Source organism: Phyllostomus hastatus, unplaced genomic scaffold (genome assembly GCF_019186645.2).
Source record: "Phyllostomus hastatus isolate PE091 unplaced genomic scaffold, TTU_PhHast_1.1 phas_contig_5, whole genome shotgun sequence".
NCBI classification, from domain to species: Eukaryota; Metazoa; Chordata; class Mammalia; order Chiroptera; family Phyllostomidae; genus Phyllostomus; species Phyllostomus hastatus.
In genome coordinates this window covers 3,252,488-3,277,939 of record NW_025333897.1, presented here as the reverse complement: position 1 = coordinate 3,277,939, position 25,452 = coordinate 3,252,488, and the positions used below count along the sequence as shown (strand labels likewise).

At 35.8% G+C, this 25,452-nt stretch overlaps 1 protein-coding gene across 3 annotated transcripts in view; it reads left to right on the top strand.

The window, feature by feature from the left end:
- Positions 1-693: 693 nt before the first annotated feature.
- The window catches only part of ZNF570 (zinc finger protein 570), a 36,953-nt gene continuing 12,194 nt past the window's right edge, over positions 694-25,452 (top strand). Inside the window, exons 1-4 of one of the 3 annotated variants that reach the window (XM_045846599.1) lie at positions 694-810; positions 1,615-1,689; positions 4,689-4,815; positions 5,137-5,232. In XM_045846599.1, coding sequence (XP_045702555.1) covers positions 1,657-1,689; positions 4,689-4,815; positions 5,137-5,232 — 256 coding nt within the window. In that variant the 5' untranslated portion in view covers positions 694-810; positions 1,615-1,656. Of the gene's footprint in view, positions 848-902; positions 1,025-1,614; positions 1,690-4,688; positions 4,816-5,136; positions 5,233-25,452 lie in introns of those variants that run through there. The other 2 variants (XM_045846600.1, XM_045846601.1) reach the window with 2 other exon arrangements.

Here is a 25,452-nt window from a genome sequence, read left to right as displayed (position 1 = left end):
AAGATGGTTTTGTTGGGGTATGAACCTGCCATCTTCTTGGATCGTTGGCCATCTAAATAAAGCGCCCATAAGATTCATTTGCTGTCATTGCTTATTGGATTTGGTAGTGACAACCAGCCCAAACGCTGGTGTCTTTTCCCTTTACACTTCTACCTTGACCCCATCCTGCGGTAAGCTATTCAGTAAACAAGACTGCCCTACAGGACCCCTGTAAAGACATATAAGGCGCCTGTACACTGAAGCCCTTGTTCCCGCCCTCTGCCCGTCCCGCCCCACTTTATTCATTGACCTTTACAAAATTCTAGGAACTATCCCTCCTCCCACTTTGTGCAGGACGCACTCACTAGTGCCACATATAGACCCCGCCCTCTGCAGCCAACCCCGGGCTTAGCCCAGGATGCTGTGGGTTGTGGACCGAGGATTTATGCCTGTGAGCTTTAGACCTAGACTGACTCAAAGGAAACTGGGCTCAGTCCTCATTGCGGACCCAGGCCGGGAGCTAAGAGGAACAGGGACTTCTGAGCTCCTTCCGGAAGATCTGGGAGGGGCGGGCACGGGAGGACTGGGAGCAGAGGAAGTGGCGTTTGGAGCCCACAGCTCCAGCGCACTTGGACTCTGCTGCACCGCCAGTTTTTTTTTTTTTCCCTTGGTTTGGACTACATTTCCCAGTGGACACCGCGTGTATTAGTTGCGCTCTTTTGTGTCCTCGAGAGGACTCTAGTCCCTTCTTTCTGGGCCTGCGGGGGCTGGGTTCCATCTGATTATTAAGGTGTGGAGGTGGGCCTTTGTAGAATTGACCCAGCCTTGGAGGTGAGGACGGGATTTTCCCCGCAGTTCAGTTCTACAGGTAGGGGGTGGGCCGAGGAGTGGCCTGTGAGTCATCGGGCCGCCAGTCCCTGGGCCCTATGTGTGACTTGGTCGTTGATGTGGTGCCTTGGAAGACTGGCACTCAATATGCTTGTACACGTCGTATCTGGGTGACTGTGGGTGCAAGTCAGGGGTTGGTGCCACGGACTGTGAGCCTGTGAGTAAGGGTGGAAGAGTATGTTCTGTCCCCCTCTTCTTGTATCCTGGGCTTCTTTGTGATGGGGCTGTGTGAGGGAGACCGTCGGTTGTAATACCCTAGTATTTGAGGCTTTGGGGTACGGGAGGGGGTGACTGTGGAGACTGTATTCATACCCATGGCCACTGACTGTGACGTGTGTAAAATTTTTGATGCTGTAGTGTTTAAGAATCTGTAGCTACGGAGATTGAGACTGTGTGCCACCACTGATTTCTTGAAGAGGACTGTGGTGTCAAGAAGACCCTTTATTTGATCTTGGTGCTGTTACTTATTAGTTGTGTTGTCTTTATATAAATGGTTATATACATTACTCGGAGTTTTTATTTGTAAAATCCAGAAAATCTATTGTTAAAATAATAAATCAGGGGATGATTTAGGCATGGATTAAATTGTATGCAAATTCCCAGGTTTCCATTATGCTTTCTCTTTATTGGAGAGGATACTGTTCTCTTATCAGGAGGAGAGAACCTGGAAATTTCTAGGCTGGTGATTCTGGGGCTGCAGGGAAAACCTAGTTTCTCATGTTCTCTTTCCCATCTTACTCATCTAAGGACACAGCCGTTTCCCAAGAGAAGAGCCAAGAGGAGGAAGCAATGGCTGTGGGACTTCTTAAAGCCATGTACCAGGTGAGTTGGTGTTTCTCTTTCCTTAAATATTTTCCTGCTTTTTAAAACAAGCAGACATTAATTTTCCTTCTTCTGAAACTTTTTCTGAGTAACCAATTATGTTACTTCTTAAAACTCTCCAATGAATTCCCACCTGTTCAGGATAAATGTCTTTGCCTGCAAGGTCCTACATAATCTGGTCCTTGACTATCATCCCTCTGACCTCATGTATTTTTCTCACCCTGTCTGTAACTTACTTGGTTTTAGCCACACTAGCTTCCTTATAATGAGTTGGATATATTCTTAATCATGGCCTTACCCTTGCCGCTTCCTCTGCCTGGAATGCTGTACCGACAGACACAGACCAACTTCATTCTAGTCTCTGCCCAAACACTGATTCATTCATTCAACACATTTTTATTAAGCACCTATTAACTCAGAGGGTTTAGTCCTTGGTCCACTCCTGTGCTCTGTCTATAATCACTCTTTTGGTGATCTTATCCTGTCTCACAGCTTTAAATACCATCTATATGCCAACAATTACCAAACTGTATACAGCTTAGACCTCTCTTGTATAATCCAGACTTGTATATTCAACTGCCTATGTTTGATTATGTAATAGAAACCTCAAATTCAGACATCTCAAGATGAGTGAAATGAGCCTATGGAAGTTTTATGGCATGGGAATCACATGATCTGATTCTTGTTTTAATAGGGTCATGCTGGTAAAGTTCAGCTGTGTAGAGTACAGAAACTGAGTATATGCTGAGACATGGCTGTAATTTAACCACGTGAATACAGTTAAGTGAGAGAAGTGCAGGAAAGTTGAAGGTGTATGCATGAAGTGATTATAGCAAATGGTTGTGCTAGGAAGTGAGGGAACGAAGAGGTGAGGAGCAGTGAAACTGTGGCAAGATCAATGATCTGTAGGTTCTTTTGGGGTGAAATAATTATCCTAATGGGACACCATGGGGCAAAAGTCAGAATATAGAAGGTGGAAGTCAGAGGTTATGGAGGGTTTGGTCCTTATTGGTAATGACAAGGTCTGGGGCATTACCATGAAAGTGAATGACTGTACAAGTATGAAGGACATTATAGGAGGTGAGGGGAGTTGGAGAACTGAGAGTCCAGGTTGTTGGGAGGATTACTTATATGAATATTGAAATGACCAAAGATTATAACAGGAATAGCATTGGAGAGAATGATGGTGAGCCATGTGTTCAAAGAATGACAGAGAATTGGTATCTGCCAGGAATGGGTAGATAACGAAAACAATGAGGGATAGTGTGACTGATACAGTGTGATTTCATGAGATATAAAAGTGAGTGTCTTTTGGGGAGAAGGGAGGAAGGGAATAGTCTGGAAACAAGTATAAGGCTCAAAGAGGTCACCCATCTCACTTTCAGGTTCTGTACAAGGGCTGTGGGGAATGAGAGTCACCACATGACAAGAATTAGGGGGAAATAGTCTTCTCAGCTTGGAGCCATGTTTCTGCAAGGGCATCAGTGGTGAAGAGAACTGTGGTTATGCCTCAGATTGGTTTGATTATAATTATGACTGGATTTTGAAACTAAGTATTATGTTCATTTGTTAGAGGTCTAACTATAAATATTTTACAATTAGAATTTAAGCTTCTTATATTGACATTGTAATTATTTTCCCTGTTTAAGGTCAAAGGATAAGTGAAAAAATGTGTGTGTCATATATAAAAATACTTATACATTTATTATATGTGTTTATATAAGCTAAAATGATTTTTGAAAGCATATCTACCATATGAACCAAACTCTTAACAGGAAGATTTATGCAACATATGAGGTATGTTATTGCAAGAACAGAGAGGAAGAAATTCACAAACTACTTCATATAATTAAATAAAAAAGGTTACTGAGTGTTACAAAGCACTTTAAGAATTTTTATTTGGTATAGGCAGCTTCTTTTTAAATCATGACAAAATTGCACCAAATGACCAATAATGAAGTCTTTTCTTGCCATGACAGATTTACCTTTTTCAGTTTTGTACAAAAAACAAATTCTATACACATACCCACACAGACACATAATGTGTGTTAGTGTCATCAGCAAGTGGTCGCATTATAGAAGTCTGGAATTCAATAGAATCACAGCATGGCTCGCACATTTTTAAGAACTTTTCCCAGCCCACTTAGGCAGGAGTGCTATTACCCTGCCTAATAGCAGGGGAATACCCCTTTAATTCCAGGTACTCTGGATTGAAGTATTTGAATTTTAATGGAATTCATGACTGGCTCGGTCTAGCACATTTTTTAGAGATATAGCAAACAATTTCTGGTCTCACTTTTAATCCTATTACAGCCTCTTGAACTTTTTGAACAATTCATTTATTAATTCAGTTTATTCAGTGAATGTTTGAATACCTCATGTGTGCCAGATACCGTTCTGTAACTAGCATAGCAGAGCAATCAAAACAAAACATACAGTGCTTTGCCCTCATGGAGCTTATATTTTAGTGTAGGTAGGGAGGGGGAGGCAATAAATAATGAAAAAATTAAGTGCCATAGAGAAATATAACCACACTTAGGGGAATGGAAAACTGGGGCAGGAGCATGGCTATTTTTTTTAATTTTTATAAATTGTGGTAATATATGCACACCATAAAAGCTTACAATTTTAAGCATTTTTTAAAGATTTTATTTATGTATTTTTAGAGAGGGAAGGGAGGGGGAAAGAAAGAGAGAGAAACATCAATGTGAGGTTGCTGGGGGCTGTGGCCTGCAACCCAGGCATGTACCCTGACTGGGAATCAAACCTGTGATGCTTTGGTTCGCAGCCCTCACTCAATCCACTGAGCTATGCCAGCCAGGGCAGGAGCATGGGTATTTTTATGCAGAGTGATCCAAGAAATACAAAAGCCCTGAGGGGGAACATGCTTGACCTGTTTGAGGATATGTTAGTGAGAGCCCTCTGTGGCCAGGGGGCAAAATGAATGAGGTAAGTCTGGTAAGAGATGAGGTTATTTTACTTAATTTATTTCATTTCAGGAGTTGGTGACCTTCAGGGATGTGGCCATAGACTTCTCCCAAGAGGAGTGGGATTGTCTAAATTCTTCTCAAAGGCATCTGTACAGTAACGTGATGTTGGAGAACTACGGGATCTTGGTATCATTGGGTAAGAAAGAACATCTTGCAGAATCGAACTTCTGTTCATAAGGAGCTCTTTGCTACCACCATTATGACTTTTTGGATAGCGTCTGCAGTGCTTGGCCAAATGTGTGTTTCCTATATCAAATAATGGTTTAATATTTGTGGAGTTGACAGTGGATTGGTCTGTGCCAGAAGGTTCTGCTTCCCTGTCTTTTGAATACATGTCATTAACCCATTATTCTCTGGTTTACTGTTAAGTCCCCTCTTCCCTGATGATCAAAGGATTAGATGTGTGTTCTGGGATATCCACAGTATGATCAAATTCTGTTTCTTTTTATGTGTGCAGGACTTTGCTTTTCTAAGCCAAGCATAATATTATTGCTGGAACAAGGGAAAGAGCCATGGATGGTAAAGAGAGAGTTGGCAAAAGGCTTGTGCTCAGGTAGGTAAAGAAGAAATAGGTAAAAAACTGCAGGGGGCAGGTCAGCATGACTCAAAGGTGTCACCTCTTCATTTTTCTTTGGCATGTTCTCAAATGCCCTTGGTCTTAGTACAGACTTGGGGCCTTTTGGGGTGTTACCTCAAATTTATTATTCATAACTGTCTCTCCTTTAACACTTTGCCTCCATCTTTTTAATAACTCACTTATCTGTTCTGAGTCCCATTTCTTACCAGTTTCATAAGCTCCTTTCAGTATTTAAAAAAAAAATCATTTCCTAATCTGATAAACTTTTGAGCTTGACAGACAGCTCTACCTAATGTACCAGGTTCAAATCTTGACACATGCAGTGACATTTGGGGCAAGTTACTAACCTCTCTGTGCTTTTGTTTTTCATGCGTAAAATGGGGTGATTACTTTTAAAGTGCTTTGAATAGTCCCTATCTCATATTATGAATGCAGTAGCTGTTAGCTGCTATTGGTAGTACTAGTACACCCACAAATGCCTCATTTTTCTCTTAGTGGTCTGTTTATTTTTCCTTTAATCAACATTTTTTGAGATTTTACTTTAAACAAGGTACTTGCAAGATGCTAGGGTATTATACACTTATATAAATAAAAAAATTAGTAGGCTAGCCGTAGAGTTATGATATAGCTATAAATGGAATCTATGAAGAGGAAGTTGCAATAAATGGGAAACTCACAGAAAAAGGTGAGAGGCAGAGGAGTGTGGGTAACTGAGAAGATGATTGATTGTCTTTAGCAAAAACACAGGTCAGAAACTAGAAAACATTTGAGGAAGAAGATAATAAGAGCTGTTTTTTGTGGCATAGGAAGGATTTTCATATGGACATAGGAATCATTGAGGTAAAATAGAGAACTGAAGTTTAGAAGAAAATCAAGATCTTTGTAAACATGTCTTGTCAGTACCACTCCCCAACTCACCTACTACTACCTCTTCCCAATCTCTTATGTCCTTGTTCAGTTTTGTGAGAAAAAAATTTTTGATGTACAATCATAATACGTCAAATATTATGTCAAATATTATTTGACACAAATATATGTCAAACATGTATGATTAAATTTTTAGTAATTATTATTAAACAACTTACACACAAAGATCTTAGCATAAATGTGTAGTTTACATAGTAACAGAACAAAAGCCCATATACCTACTTCTTAGTGTAAGAAATAGAAAATTGTCAATGCCATTTTAGGCCCTTGAGGGCCTCTGCCTAATGATATACCATTTTCTACCCATGGTTCATCCCCACCCCTCAGTGGGGTAACCATTATCCTACAGTTTTGCTTATCATTGCTTGGTTTTTCTATATAGTTGTATCCTATATCCATATTTTAAACTTTTATGCATGGAAATATATTGTGTATGTAATTCTGACCCTTTTAAACTCAAAATTGTATTCCTGAGGTTCGTTCATGTTGATTTTAATAGCTATGGTTCATTGAATAATTGTTTCTGATGAAGTATAATGTATTCCGCTATGTAAACCATGCTTTATCCATTGAAGGTCACTTGAATTGTCTTAGTTTTGTTCTATTGTAAATGTTACTGCTATGAACTTTATTATATGTGACTGCTGCTGCACATATGCTGGAGTTCATTTAGAGAATACAGCCAGGAATTTACTAGACAATGCTATTTTATTTTCCAAAGTGCTTGTACCAATTTACATATCTTAGCAGCTGTGTGTGAAATTGGTCATTGAACCACACTTGGAAAAGACAAGTTAAAAAAATTTTTTGCTTACTTGCTGGATGTGAAATATTATCTTCTTATACTTATAACCTGAATTCCCTTGATTTCCCTAAAGACATTGAACATATTTTCTTTTTTAAAATTATTTTTAAATATTTATTTATTTTTAGAGAGTAGGGAAGGAAGGAGAATGAGAGGGAGAGAAACATCAGTTAGTTGGTTTCATACTCACCCCAACCGGGGACTGAACCCACAACTCAGGCATGTGCCCTGACTGGGAATCAAACCGGTGACCTTTTGCTTTGTGGGACAATGCCCAGCCAACTGAGCCACACCAGTCATGGCTAGCATATTTTCATATTTATAATGGCCATTTGCACTTCCTCCATTGTGAGGTACCTGTTCAAGTCTTTTGCCCATTTTTAAGAAGACTGTCTTTTATACATACATTTGTAATTTATATTTTTAATATTTTATTTTAAGATACTGTTCTGTATTCCAAAGTTATATGTACTCTCAAATTATCTTCTAAAGATTTTCCTTTTATATTTAGGGTCATAATACAATTTAATTTAATTTTTGAGATTGAAGTAAATTTAATTTTATTGCCTTATGGAAAACCAAATGTCCTAGATAGTTACTTATTTTTTAGACTATAAGACTCACCGCCCCCCCCAAATTTGGGAAGAATAATGGTTGTTAATGCTGCTGTTGAGTTCTGTTTCCATTTACATTGGTGAAATATTATGTTATTTATGTTATTAAATATTTTACCACATTTTTTGCTACAAAATTTTTTTTCCTATTTTTCTCTAAAATCTAGATGCATCTTATGGTCCACAAATATGGTACTGAATAAATGAGCCCTTTTGCTTATTGTTCTGAATGTTACTTCTTACTATATCAGGTTATAGTATATTTATGGATCTGATTTTGAGCTCTACTCTGTTTGTCTCTGTTTCCTTATGCCCAGCCTATCTGAAATAAAATACTTTATTATAAGGCTGAATATCTGTTAGGGCAAGTCCCTGTACCTTGTTTATGTTCTGTAGAATCTTTTGTTTGCTCTTTGGCCATCTAAGAAAAGTTTTGTGTCAGCTTGTCAATTTCTACCAGAAAACAATAAAGCTATTAGCTTTGGATTTGTTAATTGATTTATTTTATATACCAATTAACTTTTTTCTATTTGTTAATATGGTTTATCTTTCCATTTATTTAGGTTTTTAAATTTCCTTCAATATGTTTTATAAATTTCTGCAAACAGGCCATGCACATCTTCTGTTAGATCAATTTCTAGGCATATTGGTTTGGCTGCTATATTAAAAGTCTATATTTTCTATTTGTTATTCATATGCAAAAATGAAGGCAGGTTTTATACATTGAGCTTATAGCCAGCAACATTGATAAGGTGTCCTACTATTAATGATAATAAATTTTAGATTTCTGCCCTGGCTGGTGTGGCTCCGTGGATTAAGTGCTGGCTTGTGAACCAAAGGGTCTCTGGTTCGATTCCCAGTCAGAGCACATGCCTGGGTTGCATGCCAGGTTCTCAGTAGGGGGTACACATAAGAGGCAACCACACATAGATGTTTCTCTCCCTCTCTTCCTCCCTCCCTTCACCTCTGTCTAAAAATAAATAAATGAAATCTTCAAAAAAAGTTTTAGATTTGTTTTTTTTTTTTCTGTGAGCAGGTAAATCTGTGAATAATGGCAGTTTCTTCACTTTATTTTTTTTAAGATTTTATTTATTTTTATTTTTAGAGAGGGAAGGGAGGGAGGAAGAGAGAGAGAGAGAAACATCAATATGCAGTTGCGGGGGTCACGGCCTGCAACCCAGGCATGTACCCTGACTGGGAATCAAACCTGCGACACTCCTTCACTTTAAATTCTTATGCGATTAATTTCTTTTTTCTGTTGCCCTGTCTTCAGTCTTCAGTATGGTATAAACTGAAGTAGTGATAGCAGGCATTCTTGCAACTTCTGGTCTCAATGAACATGCTTTAATATTCTCTTATTAATAATTCTGATATTTGAAGGTTTTTAGTAGACACCCTTTCAGTTCTGTTTACTAGAGTTTTGATTGTGGAAAGCATTTGAGTTTTAAGACATGTTTTTTCTGTATCTAGAGATGATTAAATAGTTTTTAGTTTTCATGTGTTAATGTGGTGAATTACATATTATATTTTTAGTGTTCAACCAGTCTTATATTCCTGATACAAACCATCTATATGTTTTCTGTTCACTGTTATTGCTGTACAGCAATAATTTTTTAAGGTTTTTTGCATCTGTTTATGGGTGGCGTTATCTTTCAGTTCTTCCTTCACATACTCTTCTTGTCATATTTTGGAATTAATATTGTCTTAGTCTCACAGAATCTGTCGATGGGTATTCCTCTTTTTCTTCCTTAGAAGAATTTGTGTAAATCAAAATTATTTGTTTTTTTAATATTTTGTATTCAAAATTTTGAATATTTTGTAGAACTTTGTTTACCTTGGCCTGGAATTTGTGTGTGTGTGTGAAAAGAATTTAAATTGATATGTTCTTAGATTTTATATTTTTTATTCTCCTGTAGTCACAGAGTTATGGTATTTTTATCTAAGAATATATACTTATTTAAGTTTTTGAATTTATTAAAGTTATCCATTATTTTCTAAAATAATGAATAAATAAGTATAAGTAAATAAGAAGTTGGTAGCTACCAACTTCTTCCAATACCAATTATGGCTTCTTTTTTTTTTCCAAAATGGAGAGACAAGTCTTTATAGAGGTGTTATCAGTTTTTCAGTGTTTTCAGAAACTTTTTAATATTTTACTAATCTTCTCTAACATAGCTTTCTTAAAATTTCATGAATTTATCTTTATTATTTTATTCCTCCTACATTTATTTATCCTATTCTCTTTTTTTAACTTTTAAGTTGATAATTCATTGTTTTTGAAGCTTTTTCTTTTCTATTTGAAGTATTTAAGGCTATATTAGCAATATATCCTGCATGTTTTCACATGTAGCTTTTGTTATCTGTATATCTAAGCATTTTATAATTTTCACTGATTTCTTCTTCTTAACCAGTGAATTATTTGGGAGTTTTAAAGTCAAAATTTAATATTTTTATTTGGTTTAATTGCATTTTAGTTAGAAAGTGTGTTAATATGCCTTCACTGAAATTTTTTGAAACTTGCTTTATGTCCTAGGGATTTTGTAAATATTCCATGTTTCCTTGAAAAATAATGTCTATTTCCTATTGGTTGATTACAGCATTTGATATACATTCATTGAATTAACTTATTCATTTTGCTGGCCAAATCTTCCATATCCTTATTGATTTTTTTTGAAGTCTCATTAAGTAAACAATTATGGGGAGACATATGTTACAAACTTCTACTCTAATGGTGAATATGTAAATTTTCTTTGTAATTCTTACAACTGGTTCTATGTATTTTAAAAGTATTTTATTAGGTCTTATGGTTTTGGAATTGTTTGATCTTTCTGATGAATTCTTCCTTGTACTATTGTAACCCTCTTGAAATCTAGTGATGAATTTCCCTTAACTATTTTGTTTGATATTTATATAGCTATTTTAACCTTCTTTTGTTAATATTTACTTGGTATAGTTTTTTCCACCCTTTTACTCTCTACTTTCTGTTCTGTATACTGTTTGTCTTATAAATACTATATAGCTACAGTTTGATAGTCTTCATCTTTTAACTCAATGACAGTAGTCATTTACATTTTTTGTAATACTAACAGTTAAATTTATTTCCACAATCTTATTTTTCTCCATAAATCCTGCTTTTTCCATTTTTTCTCTGTCTGCTTGTTTGAAAGTTATACAATATAATTCATTTTTTCTTTATTTTCTTTATTTATTTTTAGAGAGAGGGGCAGGGAGAGAGAAAGAGAGGGAAACATCAACGTGTGGTTACCTCTTGTGTGCCGCCTACTGGCGACTTGGCCCGCAAACCAGGCATGTGCCCTGATTGGGAATCAAACCAGCAACCCTTGGCTTCACAATCCGGTGATCAATCCACTGAGCCATGACAGCCAGGGCTACACTTTTTGATAATATGATAGATTAAATATAATGTCACAATGTATTTCCCAATTTACATATCTCTGAGTATATGATGTTGACATTGTTACATGCATTTATTGCCAGTTATTTTTTAAGTGGTCTCTTCATATTACTTATCTATTTTTTTAAAATCACTCTTAACACTTATAGTTGTATTTCTTTCTTTCTTTTTATTTTTTTAAAAGATTTCATTTATTGTTTTTAGACAGAGGGGAAGGGAGAGGGAAGGAGAGGGAGAGAAACGTCAATGTGTAGTTGCTTCTCACATGCCCCCTACTGGGGACCTGACCTGGACCACCACCCAGGCATGTGCCCTGACTAGGAATCAAACCAGTGACCCTTTGCTTTGCAGTCTGGTGCTCAATCCACTGAGCACAGCCAGGGCTACTTACCTATTTTTAATGGACTATTTGTAGTTTTTGTTTATTTTTAAGGTCTATTTCTTAGTAAGGATTTTATTCTTTTGTATTAGGTTAGAAACAGATTTAATTTGTTAAAAATTTATGGTAAAATAATTATGGCAAAATGTACTCTTTTATCCATTTTTAAGTGTTTAGCTCAGTAGCATTCATATCATTGTGCTGCCATCACCAGCATCCTTCCACAGAACTCTATTTTGTAAAACTGAAACTCTATACCCATGAAATAATAATTCCTCATTCTTCCCATCTCTAGTCCCTGGTAACCACTATTGTACTTTTTATCTATAAATTTCAATAGTCTAGGTACCTCATATAATTGGAATCATAGAGTGTTTGTCTTTTTGTGACTGGCTTCTTCACTTAAGAGAAAGTTCTCAAGGTATACCCATGTGGTAGCATGTGTCATAATTTCCTTCTTTTTAAAAAGATTTTATTTATTTATTTTTAGAGAGGGAAGGGAGGGAGAAAGAGAGAGAGAGAGAAACATCAATGTGCGGTTGCTGGGGATCATGGCCTGCAACCCAGGAATGTACCCTGACTGGGAATCGAACCTGCGACACTTTGGTTCGCAGCCCGCACTCAATTCACTGAGCTATGCCAGCCAGGGCTATAATTTCCTTCTTTTTAAAAGCTGAAAGATATTCCATTACATATATGTACCACATGTGATTTATCCATCTAACAGTGAACACTTTAGTTGTTTCTATATTTTTGGTTATTGTGAATAATGTAGCTATGCAGATGGATGTACAACTATGTATTTGAGACCTGGCTTTCAATTCTTTTGAGTATATACTCAGAAGTTGAATTGATGGATCTTATTGTAATCTATATCAAATTTTTTGTGGAACTGCCATACTGTTTTCCATAGCAGCTATACCATTTTATATTCCCTCCAACAGTGCACAAGAGTTCCAATTTCTCCACATTTTCCCCAGCACCTGTTATTTTCTTTTTAAAAAAACAGTAGCCATCCTAATGGGTATAGAGTGGTATCTCATGGTATTGATTTGCATTTCCCTAATGATAAGTGATGTTGAGCATTTTTTCATGTGGTTGTTAGCCATGTGTATATCTTCTATGGATAAATGTCTACTCAAATCCTTTGCCTATTTTTTTATTGTGTTCTTGTTAGGTTGTACGAGTTCTTTATTTATTCTGGATATTAACCCTTTTTCAGATACGAGGTTTGCAAATATTTTCTTCTATTCCATGAGTTGCATTTTTCACTGTGTTGATTGTGTCCTTAAATGTGCAAAATGTTAAAAGATTTCATGTAGTCCATTTTTTGTCTCCTTTTTTCACTTCCTCCTTTTGGTATTATAATCAAGAAATCATTGTCAAATCCAGTATTATCTTTATGCCAGTACCATACTGTTTTGATTGCTGTAGCTTTGTATTAAGTTTTGAAATCAGGAAGTGTTCTTTCAAGATTTTTTTTTCTCTATTCAGCTCCTTTGAGATTCCATATGGATTTTAGGATTGATTTTTCTATTTCTGGAAAAAATGTCACTGGGATTTTGATAGGGATTACAATGAATGTATAAATAGCTTTAGGTAGTAGGGACAGCTGGACAATGTTAACTCTTCTAATTCATGATCACAGATGTTTCCATTTATTTATGTCTTCTTTAATTTCTCTAAGCAATGTTTTGTAGTTTTCATTTTATGTCTTTCACCTCTTTGGTTAATCTCTAAGTATTTTATTCATTTTGATGCCTTTGCAAAAGGGAAATGTTTTCTGAATTTTAATTTTCTTTTTAGATTGTTCATTGTTAGTCTAGAAATACAACTGATTTATGTGCATTTACTTTATATCCTGCTACTTTGCTAAATTTGTTTATTGATTCTACCAAGTTTTTTTTGGTGGAGTTTTTAGGGTTTCCATGTAGAAGATCATACATATCATCTACAAACAGAGAATTTTATTTCTTTCTTTCTAATTTGGGTGTTATAAATATGTTTTTCTTGCCTTATTGCTATGGCTAAAGCATCCAATACTACATTGACTGAAAGTAATGAAAGCAGGTGTCTTTGTCTTGTTCCTGTTTTAGAGGAAAGTTTTTAGTCTTATTATTGGATGAGTATGATGTTAGCTATGGGCTATTTATATATAGCCTTTATTATGTTGTAGTTTCCTTCTATTCCTAGTTTGTCAAGTTTGTTTTTTTTTTTTTACCATGAAAGGGTGTTTTGTCAAATCCTGTTCCTGCATCAGTTACATGACCATGTAAATTTTCCCCTTCATTCTGTTAATGTGGTGTACTGCATTGTTTTTTTTGTTGAATCATCCTTGAATTCCAGAAATAAATCCCACTCTGTCATGGTATATAATCTTTATAATATGCTGTTGAAGTCAGTTTGCTAGTATTTTGTTGTGAATATTTTCATCAGTATTCATGAAAGATATTAGTCAATAATTTTCTTGTAGTGTCTTAGTATAGTTTTGGTATCAGAGTAATGCTGACCTCAGAATGGTTTGGAAGTCTTTCCTCTTCTTCAGTTTTGAGGAGAGTTTGAGAAGGATGTGTGTTAATTCTGTAAATGGGTGATATAAGTCATCACTGACATTAACTGGTCCTAGGCTTCTCTTTATTGGAAGGTTTTTGATTACTGATTCAATCACCTTACTAGTTATGGGTCTGTTAACATTTTCTGTTTCTGTATGATTCACTCTTTGTAGGTTATATGTTTCTTAGAATTTGTCCATTTTACTAGTTTATTCAATTTGTTGGTATCAATGTTTAGAGTATAATTGACTCTCAACAACATGGGCATTAAGGGTATCAACCCTTCACACAGTCAGAAATCCATGTATAACTTTTGACTTCCTCAAAACTTAACTAATAGCCTTCTGTTGACCAGAAGCCTTACTGATAACATGAACAGTTGATTAACACATATTTTATATGTGATCTGTATTATATGCTATATTTTTACAATAAAGTAAGCTAAAGAAAAGATAGTGTAAGAAATAATAAAGGAGAGAAAATGCATTTACAGTATTTATTGAAAAAAAATATGTATAAGTGGATCCACACAGTTTAAACCCATGTTCAAGGGTCAGCTGTATTTTTCTTATAATCCTTTTTATTTGTATAAAGTTGTTACTAATGTTCCTTTTCTTATTTCTGATTTTAGTTATTTGAATATTTTTTTCTTAGTCAGTCTAACTAATGGTCTGTCACTTTTGTGATCCCTTTAAAGAAATAATTCTTGGTTTTATTGATTCCCTCTATTATTTTTCTAGTCTCTATTTTGTTTATCTGCTTGAATCTTTATTTTCTTCTTCTAGATTTGGGCTTAGTTTGCTCTTTTTCTAGTTTGTTAAGATGTAAAGTTCAATCACTGATTTGAGATTTTTAAGGTATGTTTTATTGATTATGCTATTATACTTGTCCCATTTTTTTCTCCCCTTTATCCCCTTCCCCCCGTACCCCTTCTCCCTCCAGCATTTCTCCCTGCCTTAGGTCATGTCCATAGATCATACATATAACTTCTTTGGTTTCTCCATTTCCTATACTATGCTTAACCTACCCCTATTTATTTTGTACCTACCAGTTATGCTTCTTATTCCCTGTACCTTTTCCCCCATTCCCGCCCCCACCAATGTTGATAACCCTCCATGTGATCTCCATTACTGTGGTTCTGTTCCTATTCTAGTTTGTTTTCATTTTTAGGTTCGGTTGTTGGTAGTTGTGAATTTCTTGTCATTTTACTGTTCATAGTTTTGATCTTTTTCTTACATAAATCCTTTTAACATTTCATATAATAAGGGCTTGGTGATGATGAACTCCTTTAACTTGATCTTATCTGGGAACCACTTTATCTGTCTTTCCATTCTAGATGATAGCTTTGCTGCACAGAGTAATCTTGGATGTAGGTCCTTGCCTTTCATGACTTTGAGTACTTCTTTCTAGGGCCTTCTTGCCTGCAAGATTTCTTTTTAGAAATCTGGTTATAGTCTAATGGGGGAACTCCTTTGTAGATAACTGTCTCCTTTTCCTGGTTTTAAAATTCTCTCCTTATTTTAATCATGGCTAATGTAATTATGATGTGCCTTGGTGTATGATTCCTTGGGTCCCACTTCTTTGGGACTCTCTGGGACTTCCTGGAAGTCTATTTCTTTTGCCAGCTTGGGGAAGTTCTCCTTCATTATTTGTTCAAATAAGTTTTCAATTTCTTGCTCTTCCTCTTCTCTCTCTAGTACCCCTATCATTTGAATGTTGAAATGTTTAAGATTGTGCCTTAGTTCCTAAGCCTCTCCTCACTTTTTGTGAATTCTTGTTTTTTCATTCTGTTCTGGTTGAATGTTTATTTCTTCCTTCTGCTTCAAATTGTTGATTTTAGTCCCAATTTCCTTCCCTTCACTATTGGTTCCCTGTATATTTGTCTTTATTTCACTTTGTATAGCCTTCACTTTTTCCTCTATTTTGTGACAATACTCAACCATTTCTCTGAACACCCTCATCATCGGTGTTTTGAACTGTGCATCTGATAGGTTGGCTATGTCTTCATCACTTAGTTCTCTTTTTGGAGCTTTGATCTGTTCTTTCATTTGGGCCATAATTTTTTGTCTTGGTGCACTTCTTATGTTGTAAGGGGCAGAGCCTTATGTATTTGCCAGGGCAGGGCAATGCACTTCACTGTGTTGTTGCACTGTATATGTGGGAGTTGTCTCAGAGTGAACAATGCCACTTGCTTGGCCCTTACCCCTTTCAGTCACTTCCCCCTCTACCCACAAGCAAATTGGGCTTTTCTTGTGTTGTTTCCCAGGTGGGTTTGTATAGCTTCTAGGACCCATGGTTCTAGGTTCATGTGTCCCTCCAATGGACTGTCCTATGAGACTGGGAGTTTCTCCTGCCACTGCAACCCCCACAAGTTGTTACAGCCAGAGGTTTCAAGGCTTTATTTCCCTGCACTAGAACCCTGTGCTCCATGGTCTCATTCCCCAGTTGTTTCTCCCATTTATCTGCACATGAATGTGGGACCCTGGGTCCACCAGCCACTTACTTGCCTGCCTGGTTCACCTTGCCGCACATCCTCTCTGCCCCAGCTACCCATCTCCACCCCTCCTACCCATCTGGATGAATGTTTCTTTTTTAACTCCTTGGTTGTCAGACTTCCATACAGTTCAATTTTCTGGCAGTTCTGCAGTTGTTTGTTTGTTTGTTTGTTTGTTTGTTTGTTTTTAAGCTGGTTGCTGTCCTTCTTTTGGTTGTACAAGAAAGCAAAGCATATCTACCTATGCCTCCATCTTGGCCAGAAGTCTGACTTGAGATCTTTTTTAATGTAAGCATTTGCAGACATAGATTAGACTCTTATCACTGCTTTTGATGCATCACATAAATTTTGGTATGTTATGTTTTTATACTCATTCATCTCAAGATATTTTAAACTCCTCTTGTGATTTCTTCAATTCACCTGTTGTTTTAAATGTATGTTGTTGAATTTTATATATTTGCGGATTTTCCAGTATTTATTTTGCTATTGATTTCGGTTTAATTAAATTATTATTAGAAAAGATACTTTGTATGATTTCAGTCTTTTAAAATATATTAAGATTTGTTTTATGGGCTAACATATAGTCTACCGTGGTTTCATGTTTATTTCTTTAATGACATTTAGAATTAAAAGAAAAAGCAACAACCCTTCAGTGATTATGCCAAACTGCAATGTCTGAGAGAACAGTGTTCTAGAAGACTGCACTAATTTCAGACACCAGCTGAAAGTTGGGGTGTTTTCAGGGCCACCCTCGTTGCCAACCACCTGGATACAAATTTAGAGGTGCTTAAGTTTTGATAATTCACTAGCCTGACTCACAGAACTCAGGAAAAAGTTATATGATGATTTACTTAATTATAACAAAGGATTAAAAAAAGAAAGAAAGAACCGACCAGTACACCAAGGTTTAGATATGGGAGAGCTGCAAACAAGAAACTTTTGCATCTCAGTATTCAGAGGAGTATTGCCAACCAGGGAAGGTATCTCAAGCTTTAGTGCCCAGAGAGTTTTGTTTTTGTTTTTTGGTTTCATTATATAGGCTGATTGAGTCAATCACTGCCCAACACGGTTCAATCTACAGCATCCCTTCCCGTCCCAAAAGCCAGGTTGATATCATGGTAGCCCAAAGTTCCAACCCTCTCATCACATGGTTGGTCTTTCTGGCATTGCTAGTCTTTATCCTGAGTCATCACATTAGCAAAAATTATCTATGGGCCAATCATGAGTCACCTTATTAGTATAAAATATCAGGTGTGGTCCAAGAGACTCACCACAAATAATAAATACTCTCTTTCTAGGAGTTTAGAGGGTTTTGAGGTTGCCTTCTGGGAAATGGACAAAAGCATGTCAAATTATTTATTACACAGGTCTTTAAAAAATCATAAGAGCTCTGGCCAGTGTGGCTTGATTAGAACATTGTCCTGTATGCCAAAAGATTGTGGGTTCAGTTCCCATTAGGGCACATACTTGGTTGTGGGTTCAGTCCCCTGTCAGGGAGCCTGTAAAAGGCAACCAATTGATCTTTCTCTCTCACACTGATGCTTCTCTCTCTTTGTCTCTCCACTATTTCTCTCTAAAAGCAATGAAAAAAATATCCTTGAATGAAGATAAAAAACATCACAATGAGGCTCTGATTATAATTGAATGAAAGTAATAGATATAGTGAGAATTTTGGCTGTACATTGTTGATTCTTTTTATATAAGAGTAAAGTGTGCATCTCCCCCCTTTATTCAGATATTTTTTGGGGAAGTGGTGGAACACTCATTAGAATTGTAAAGCTTTTGCTTATTTCTTTTGAAGTTTATTTCTAGAGTATTTTCTGTCTTCATTGTTGTTGTTGTCAATGTTAAAGGTATCTTCTGAAGTTAATTATTTTCTTTATATATCCATTGCTTTTTTAAAATGATTCTAAAATTGCAAAATAATATATTTTTGAAAAAATAAAGAAATATATGTAGTACAGTAATCTTTCTATAGTTTCTATATATGCATTATGTTTATCTAATGATTCATTTAAGGTGTTTTACAAGTCAACATATACATAATTTTTAATTATTATCATTAGATGTTGCTATTACTAGTTCTTCGTGGTTTTTTAAAAGGACTTCAAATTTTATTTTCAATTATAATTTACACTTCCAAATATTTTGTATCAGTGTCAGGTGTACATCATAGTGGTTAGACAATCATACACATTACCAAGCGCTCCTCCCAATATTAACAGTATACTCCTAACCATACATAGTTATTACAATATTATTGACTATATTCTTTATGCTGTACTTTGCAGCAGCATGGCTATTTTGTAACTACCAATTTGTACTTTTAAATTTGTTCACCTTTTTCAGTCAGTCACTCAACCTCCCTCCCCTCTGACAACTATCAATCTGTTCTCTCTGTGAGTCTGTTTCAATTTTATTTACTTATTTTGTTAGATTTCACATATTAATGAAATCATATAGTATTTTTATTTCTCTGACTTATTTCACTTAACATAGTACACTCTAGTGTCATTCATGCTGTTGCAAATGGTAAGATTTCATTCTTTTTTATTTTTTGAGTATTATTCCATTGTACATATGTACCACAACTTTTTTATCTGCTCATCTATTGATGTGCACTTGGGTTGCTGCCATATCTTGACTCTTTTAAATAATGCTACAATGAATATAGGGGTGCACATATTCTTTTGAATGAGTGTTTTGGATATCTTTAGATATATTCCCAGGAGTGGGATCACTGGGTCATAAGGCAGTTCCATTTTTAATTTTTGAGGGCTCTCCATACTGTTTTCCACAGTGGCTGCATCAGTCTGCATTTCCACCAACAGTGCACTAGGGTTCCCTTTTCTCCAGTTCTTGTGAGAACTTGTTATTTGTTGATAGCTATTTTTACAGGTGTGAGGTGATAACTCATTGGGGTTTTAATTTGCATTTCTCTGATGATTACTGATGTTGAACATCATTTCATATGTCTATTGGCCATCTGTATACCCTCTTTGGAGAAGTGACTGTTCAGGTCCTCTGCCCATTTTTAAATTGAATTGTTGTCTCTTTAGTGTTGATTTCTATCAGTTCTTTATGAATTTTGGATATTAACCCCCTATTAGATGAATCTTTGGTGAATATTGAAAAATTTTTTTCCACCTTTTTTTATTGCCCATGGATATGTTTTACATAGACAGAAAGGAAGAAAGAGAGAGAGAGACATCAATATGACAAAAAATCATCAATCAGTTGCCTCTTCTGTGCGCCTTGACCATAAATTGAACCCACAACTTTAAAAAAAATTTATTGTTGTTCATTTGTAGTTCCCATTTTTCCCTCACTACTCTCCCCTGACATACCTCCCCACCGTGCCTTCCACATTCAGTCATCTCCCTTCCATTGTCTTTGTCCATAGGTTCTTTATACATGTTCTTTGACCTGACCCTTCCCCTTCTTTCCCTCTTTCCCCTCTCCTATGGTCACTGTTACTTTGTTCTTTATTTCCATATTTCTGGCCGAATCCACAACTTTTTGGTGTACTGAATGATGCTCCAACCACCTGAGTTATCTGGCCAAGGCGCTCTTTGTTTTATTGGTTACTTTTCATTCAGTAGGTTGTCTTTTTATTTTGTTAGTTTCCTTTGCTATACAGAAACATTTTAGTTTGATGTAGTTCCATTTGTTTATTTTTATTTTTTCTTGACATTAGGAGATATTTCAGAAAAAATATTGCTAAGAAATGTCACAGATTTCACTGGCTATGTTTTCTGCTAGGATTTTTGTGGTTTTCCATCTAGCATTCAGGTCTTTAATGCATTTTTTAGTTTATTCTCATATATGGCATTAGAAGATGGTCTAGTGTTAACTTTTGGTATTTATCTGTTCAATATTCCCAACACCACTTATTTATTAGGCTGTTTTTACATGATTTTATGTTCTTATCTCCTTTGTCAAATGCTAATTGATCATATAGGCATTGGTATATTTCTGGGCTTTCTATTTGGTTCTGTTGATCTATATGTCTGTTTTTATGCCAGTCCATGCTGTTTTGATTACTGTGGGCTTATAGTACAGTTTGATATTAGGCAGTTTGATACCACCATTATTCTTTTTTTCTCCAGATTGCTGTGGCTGTTCAGGATATTTTTTGGTTCCATATAAATTTTTGGATTATTTTATTTGATCTTCGATATTTTGACCTTTGATATTTTGATTATTTTCTTTGACCTTTGATATCAAATAGACCTTTGATATTTTGATAGATATTGTGTTGAATCTAGAGATTCATTTAACTAGTATAGATACATTAGTAATGTTAATTATTCCTATCCATGAACACAGTATATGCTTCCATTTTTTTTTTATCTTCCTCAAGGTCTTTCTTTACTATCCTCTAATTTTCTGAGTACATCTTTTTTTTAATATTTTTCAAGTACAATTGTCTCCTTTTTGCCCCCACCACTCCCTCGTCTCACCCATTCCCACCTTCCACACTCGATCCTACCCCTTTTCACTTTGTCCATGTGTACTTCATATATGTTCCTTGACAACTCTTCCCCTATTTACCCCCATTATCTCTAAACCTCTTCCCTCTGGTTACCGTTAGTTTGTTCTTTATTTAAATGTCTCTGGTTGTGCTTTGCTTGCTTCTTTATTTTGTTGATTAGGTTACACTTATAGGTGAGATCAGAGAGTATTTTCTTTTATGACCTGGCTCATTTCACTTAGCATAATGCTCTTCAGATCCATCCACGCTGTTCTTGAGGGTAGGAGCTCCTTCTTTCTTTCTGCTATGTAGTATCCCATTGTATAAATACACCATAGTTTTTTGATCCACTCACTTACTGATGGACCACTTAGGTTGCTTCCAGCACTTGGCTATTGTAAACTGTGTTGCTATGAACATTGGGGTGCATAGGTTCTTTTGGATTGGTGTTTCAAGATTTTAGGGTATATTCCCAGCAGTGGAATTGCTGGGTAGAAAGTCAGTTCCCTTTTTAGTTTTCTGAGGATATTCCATACTGTTTTCCACGGTGGCTGCACCAGTCTGCAACCCCATCAACAGTGCACTAGGGTTCCCTTTTCTCCACAACCTCTCCAACACTTGTTTGTTGCTTTGTTTATGATGGCCATTCTGACTGGTGTGAAGTGGTATCTCATTGTGGTTTTAATTTGCATCTCTCTGATAGCTAGCGATATTGAACATCGTTTCACGTGTCTCTGGATCCTCTGCGTGTCCTCCTTGGAGAAGTGTCTGCTCAAGTCCTTTGCCCATTTTTAAATTGGGTTGCTTGTCTTCTTAGAGTGGAGTCGTGTAAGTTCTTTATATATTTTGGAGATTAAACCCTTGTCTGAGGTATCATTGGCAAATATGTTTTCCCATACAGTTGGTTCCCTTTTCATTTTAATACTGTTTGTTTTAGCCATGCAGAAGCTTTTTATTTTGATGAGATCCTATTTGTTTATTCTTTCCTCTATGTCCCTTGCTCTAGGGGACATATCAGTAAAAATGTTGCTGCATGAAACAGTTGAGATTTTCCTGCCTATGTTCTCCTCTAGGGCTTTAATGGTGTCACAGTTTATATTTAAATCTTTTATCCACCTTGAATTTATTTTTGTGTATGATGTAAGTTGGTGCTTGAGTTTCATTTTTTTGCATGTAGCTGTCCAGTTCTCCCAACACCATTTGTTGAAGAGGCTATTTTTACTCCATTTTATGCTGCTGCCCACTTTGTCAAATATTATTTGACTGTAGAGACTTGGATTTATTTCTGGGGTCTCTGCTCTATTCCATTGGTCCATGTGCCTGTTTTTATGCCAGTACCAGGCTGTTTTGATTACAGTGGCCTTGTAATACAGTTTGGTATCAAGTGTTGTGATCCCTCCTACTTTACTCTTCTTTCTCAAAATTGCAACAGCTATTCGGGGTCATTTATGGTTCCATATAAATTTTTGAAGTGTTCGTTTTGTATCTGTGAAATATGCCATTGGTACTGTAATAGGTGTTGTGTTGAATCTGTAAATTGCTTTGGGTAGTATGGACATTTTGATTATCTTAATTCTTCTGATCCATGAACATGGTATATGTTTCCATTTTTTTGTGTGTGCCTTCCTTAGTTTCTTTCTTTAGTCTTGTGTAGTTTTCTGAGTACAGGTCTTTTACCTCTTTGGTATGGTTTAATCCTAGGTAGTTTATTTTTCTTGTTGCTATAGCAAATGGGATTTCTTCCACTGATTTGTTTCTGATATTTCATTGTTTTACAAAAATGCCTTTGATTTCTGAATATTGACTGTATCTCCCTATTTTGCCAAATTCACTTATTAGGTTGAGTAGTATTTTGGTGAAGTCTGTGAGGTTTTTTATGTACACTATAATGTCATCTGCAAACAGTGACAGATTTACTTCCTCCTTTCCAATTTGGATGCCTTTTATTTCTTTTTCTTGTCTGATTGTTGTGGCTAGGACTTCCAATACTGTGTTGAATAGAAGTGGTAAAAGCCGACATCCTTGTCTTGTTCCTGATCCCAGTGGGAAAGCTTTTAGTTTTTGTCTATTGAGTATGATATTGGCTGTAGGCTTCTCATGTCTGGCCTTTATTATGTGGAGGTATGCTCCTTCTACTCCCACTTTGCTGAGTGTTTTTATCATAAATGGGTGCTGTGCCTTATCAAATGCTTTTTCCACATCTATTGGTATGTTCATGTGATTTTTGTCTTTCCTTTTGTTTATGTGATGTATTACGTTTATTAATTTGTGAATATTGAACCATCTTTGCATCCCTGGAATGCATCTCATTTGATCATGTATGATCTTTCTAATGTATTGCTGGGTGTGGTTTGCAATATTTTGTTGAGGATTTTAGTGTCTATGTTCATCAGTGATATTGGCCTGAAGTTTTCTTTCTTTGTTATGTCTTTATCTGGTTTTGGGATTGGGATGATGCTGGCTTCATAAGAAGAGTTAGCATCTTCACTCTTCTTGGATTTTTGGAATAGTCTGTGAAGCATAGGGGCTTAGCTCTTCCTTAGATGTTTTGTAAAATTCTCCTGTGAAAGGGTCCAGTGCAGGGCTTTTGTTTGCCATGACTTTTTTTGATTACTGCTTCAATTTCATCAGCTGTTAGAAGATTACATTTTTCTAGAAATTTGTCCATTTCACCCACATTTTCAAATTTCTTGGTATATAGTTGTTTGTAGTATTTCTTACAATCCTCTGTATTTCTGTTGTATCAGTTGTAATCTCTCCTCTTTCATTTCTGATTTTATTTCGGTCCTTTTTCTTTTTCTTGATGAGTGTGCTTAAGGGTTGTTGATTTTGTTTATCTTTTCAAAGAACCAGATCCAGGATTTATAACCCTTTGAATTGTTCTTTTAGTCTCTATGTCACTTAATTCTGCTCTGAACTTGGTTATTTCCTTCCTTTGACTCCCAGTGGGCTTTGTTTGTTATTGATTCTCCAGTTCTTGTACATCTAGGATTAGGCTGTTTATTTGAAATGTTTCTCTCTTTTTTAGGTAGTCCTGATCACTATGAATTTCCAACTCATGACTGCCTTTGCTGTGTCCCATAAATTTGGGGATGTGGTGTATTCATTTTCATTTGTTTCCAGAAACTTTTTGTTTTCTTCCTTGATCTTATTTTTAACCCATTCATTGTTTAATAGTATGCTATTCAGTCTCCATGATTTTTAGTGTTTTTGAGTTTTTTCCTTGAGGTTAGTGTCTAGTTTCAAGCGCTCGTAGTTCAAGAAAGTGCTTGCTATGATTTTAATTTTCTTGAATTTGTTGAGGCTTCTTTTGTGTCCTATCATGTAGTTGAAAATGTCCCATGTACATTTGAAAAGAAAATGTATTTTACTTCTTCTGGATTAAAGTTTCTTTCCCTATATATATATCAGTTAAGTCCATTTGGTCTGTGGCATTGTTCAATGCCTCAGTATCCTTGTTGATATTTTGTATGGAAGATCTATCCATTTTTGAAAGTGGGGTTTTAAAATTTAGTGTAAATGTGTTGCTGTCTGTATCTTTCTTGAAGTCTTCCAAGATTTTTCTTAAACATTTGGGTGCTCCTATTTGGGATATATATATATGTTTATAATGTTTATGTCTTTTTGATGGATTCTTTACTTGATTATTATGAATTGTATGTCTGTGTCTCTTTTCTAGCCTTTGTTTTGAAGTTTATTTTGTCTGATATGAGTATTGCTTCACCAGGTTTTTTTTCTGGCCCATTTGTTTGGAATGTTTTTTCAACCCTTCACTTTCAGTCTGTGTAGGTCTTTTTTTTCTGAGATGTGTCTCTTGTAGGCGGCATATGTGTAGGTCATATTTTGTTATCCAGTCAGCTACTCTATGTTTTTTAATTGAAACATTTAACCCATTTATATTTAAGTTTACTATTGATAGGTAGTTACTCATTTTCCCCCATTTGTACCTGTGTTCCCCTTTCTCTTGCTCTTTTTCTTCTTCTTCTTAGAGCAATCCCTTTAGCATATCTTGCAGTTCTGGTTTAGTGGAGGTGTATTTTTTCAGCCTTCTTTTGTCTGAGAAACTCCTTATTTCACGTCCCAATTTAATTGAGAGCCTTGCCCAGTAGAGTAGTCTGGGTTGCAAGCCTTTGTTTTTCATTACTTTGAATATTCTTGCCATTCCCTTCTGGCTTGTGGTGTTTCTGTTGAGAAATCAGCTTCTGGACTTATTGGAGTTCCCTTGCATGTTACTTCCTATTTCTCCTGTGCTGCTTTTAAGATTCTCTCTTTGTCTTTAAAACTTGTCATATTAATTATGATGTGTCTTAGAGTAGGACTCTGGGTTCATCTTTATTGGGACCCTTGTGCTTCCTGAAGTTGCATTGCTTTTCCACTCCACAGGTTTGGGAATTTTTCTGTCATATTTTTTCAAACAGGTTTTTTTATCCCTTGTTCCTTTTCTTCTCCTCCTGGTATTCCTATGATTTTAATGTGAGTCAAATATTGAATGTTGTGGTCTTGCAGTTACCTTAAGCTATCTTCATATTTCATGTA